The 3257-nt window shown below is 37.0% G+C and overlaps 1 protein-coding gene across 1 annotated transcript in view; it reads left to right on the plus strand.

Annotated features, from left to right (window-relative positions):
• ABCB7 (ATP-binding cassette, sub-family B (MDR/TAP), member 7) overlaps nt 1-2989 on the plus strand; it is a 114739-nt gene extending 111750 nt beyond the window's left edge. Inside the window, exon 15 of the mRNA XM_006901770.1 lies at nt 2705-2989. Within this exon, the coding sequence (XP_006901832.1) occupies nt 2705-2920 (216 nt within the window). The 3' untranslated portion in view covers nt 2921-2989. The remainder of the gene's footprint in view (nt 1-2704) is intronic.
• The last annotated feature ends 268 nt before the right edge of the window (nt 2990-3257 follow it).

Here is a 3257-nt window from a genome sequence, read left to right on the forward strand (position 1 = left end):
TAATTTTTTAAAGTGCCTAGTCAGCAGTCATTCAGGTTCCTGAAATTATGACTCAGATGAATTTCAAAGTTACATTACTTAATGAAATACTAGTATAGGTTTCATATCCAGCACTAGCAGTTAAAATGACAAACATGTCTCTTAACATGTTTAACAGTAGCTTTGAATGTGCAAATCAAGTATGTTGTTGTTGTTTGGTGCTGTTTTATGCCATCAAGTAACTTGTGACTCATAGCTACCCTATGCACAATGGCTCTAAACTCTATCCTATCCCGAGCCATCTCACTTCCTTTGACACACCTACCCCCATTATCCCAGTTACTGTGTCAATCCATCTCCTCCAGATTCTTCATCTCTTGCGCTTCCCTCCATCTTTCCAATCATGATGTTTTCTCGAAGAACTGGTCCCCCCTTGCACCATGTCCGAAGTATGTGAGATGGAGCTTCAAAATCCTTGCCTCCAACGAGGAACTGGTTTCACCTTCTCCACGACAGACTTGATTGTTCTCTTGGCAGTGCATGGGGTGCTCAGTACTCTCCTCCAGCACCACAACTCAAAAGCATCAATTCTTCTTCATTATCCAGCTTTGTGGTGCCTAACAAGCAGTTGAGAAGACCATGGCCTAGATCAGGCACCCTTAGTCTTCAGACTGGGGCAGCAGCAGATCATGTTTACCTAGGTGTGTGGGGGGTGGAGGCTACTTATTGGCATCAGGGGCAGTCCGAGTATGCAGCCTTAGAATGTGTCCTAGTTGCTTACGGCTCTTGTGTCAAAATACTACAAAATAGAAGGCTTTTAAGAAGGGAAAATGGATTCTTCTGAAGAATATTAATTTTAATCTGGATACTAATAGGGCTCTCATTGCTGACCCTATAAAAATATCTTTCTTTTTCTCTTTCAGTTTTGGCTTATATTGAAATCTTTGCATACTGTCCTCACATTATTTCCCTTTCCCTATCCATTGTCCTCTTTTATAAAATTCTAACTAGTTCTGGTGACTTCCCTTGTCTCCATTTTAGAACTGAGTCTTGCAGGAAGACTTTGTGAGATGGGTGCTCTGGTTCAAGGTTGTCGTTGTGTGGAATGTTGGGTTGTTTTATTTAAGCCTCTTGTTTAGTGTCAACAAGACTTCCTGGGGGCCCTCATATTTAAGCTGAGCTCCTCATCTCCATTTTAGAACTGGGTCGTACAGCAGGACTTTGTAAGATGAGAGATCTTGTTCTGGGTTATTGGTCATATGGAATGTTGTTATATTTTGGGGGAACATTCTAAGTCATACAGCACTCTTCTTTCAATTTGCTGTAATAAGGTAATCTGGGTTTGCTGTGATGCTGAACCTTACGGCATTGGGGTGTCATAACAATTCCCCATGGTGGACAGTATTTGGTGGAGCTCTCAGTTTTAAGATAGGTTTGGAAGCAGGAGTGGTATCCACTTTCTAAACCACATGCCTATGGAAACTTTGTGAAGTTGGAGAAATGGCAATACAGAAAGGCTTCAGGTCTTTTGTTCATAGGGTCACTATGAGTCATGCTCAACTTAACTGCAATCAACAAAACTGTTGGCTTAATGAATACAAAGTTGTGCTGCCAACTCAAAAGCGTATGTTTCAAATCTACCAGCTGTTTCTTGGGAGGAAGAAAGGCAGTATCCTCCCATGTGATTTATAAACTCTGAAAAACTGTTAGAGGGTCAGCTATGAGTTGGTTCTGGCTTAATGGCAAGGAATTGAGTTATAATTAGGACTAGAACCAAACGTACTCTAGTATGATCTTTTTGAACAAAGAAACTGAAAAACCTTTCAAAACAACATTGCATTCAAATGTTTCATATCTAAATATCCGCAATTAGGGAATACAGCTTAATCCACATTAGTATCTGTAGTATATCTACTCAGTGTTAATGTTTATAGCCTTTGTTAACAAAAGAGCTACTGAAGAAGTCAACTTTTCATGAAGAAATTTTTTTATTTCAAAGATCATATAGAGGGTTCTTTAATTTTTAAATTTCATTGTATCTTCTGTCTTATTATCCACCATTACAAAAATAAATCTACTATGTTTTGCATTAACAACATATGCTTGGTAGTAACAATGTCAAGTTTAAGGCAAGAATAATGCTGACTGAAATGGTTAAGGGTATGTGTCAACTTGGCTGGGTCATAATTCTCAGTAATTTGGCAATTAATGTAATATAATTTTGAAATTATATCATGACATAATTATTATAAATACTTATTATTAAAATAGATTTTGTGATCTAGTATGGTTGGTCTCCATTTTTTCTATAATGCTTACTTTTGCAAAATTACCTTGTCTTTGGAATTTAACTATGTCAATAATTGAGGAGAAGATGTGTGACTAACTGTGCTTTTGATTTCAGTATTTTTTGATTACAGAAAGTTTTTCCTTGAAAAATATTACATGTTACCTTTCTGCTCTTCAAAATATATGTCCTGTATATAAAATGGTTTCTGTATATGGAATTGCATAGCTGTTCATTGGACTAAGTAGAATGAGAAATGGAGGTCAGAAGTAACATGGAGAAAGCATTTTTTTTTAAACTGTACTATGGATGAAGAGGAATTAAGAGAGGTGATTTAATGAATGCTATTCCTTGAAAATCCTTAGACATAATTTTCCGTTATTTTGCTTCTTATATGACCTCTTTCTGTTTCTCTCTTTTACTTTTTTTACCCTTTAGGGTAAGATAGCTGAACGTGGTACCCATCACAGCTTGCTTGCTAAATCTGGCAGTATTTATTCAGATATGTGGCATACACAAAGCAGTTATGTACAGAACCACAGTAACTTCAGATGGAATGCAAAAAAAGAAAATATGTCCAAGGAGGAGGAAAGGAAGAAACTGCAGGAAGAAATTGTCAACAGTGTGAAAGGTTGTGGAAACTGTTCCTGCTAAGTCACATGAAACAGATTTTCTTTTCTTTTCCTTTTTGTTAATTCATTGCATTGAAGACAAATTATTTTACAGACTCTCTCAAATTATGAACATCTGACTTACAGACAGCTCCTACTTGCTTTTTAATGTTTGGCTTCAAACCATTTCTGTCATGGCCACAAAGGCAAAACAGAAACAAGGCTGAATTTTTGCAGTTTGGGTGACAGTAAGTGGAACATGGAAAATGAGGGTTGAAGTTCTTGAATGGAACACTTTTTAAAAAAATAATTTTAATGAACATTTACAGATTTCCATTCATTCATTGCTGTACTTCTCTACACGCCCAGCCATCTCCCCC

The sequence above is a fragment of the Elephantulus edwardii genome, unplaced genomic scaffold, assembly GCF_000299155.1.
Source record: "Elephantulus edwardii isolate Elephantulus edwardi_28Jun2011 unplaced genomic scaffold, EleEdw1.0 scaffold00343, whole genome shotgun sequence".
NCBI classification, from domain to species: domain Eukaryota; kingdom Metazoa; phylum Chordata; class Mammalia; order Macroscelidea; family Macroscelididae; genus Elephantulus; species Elephantulus edwardii.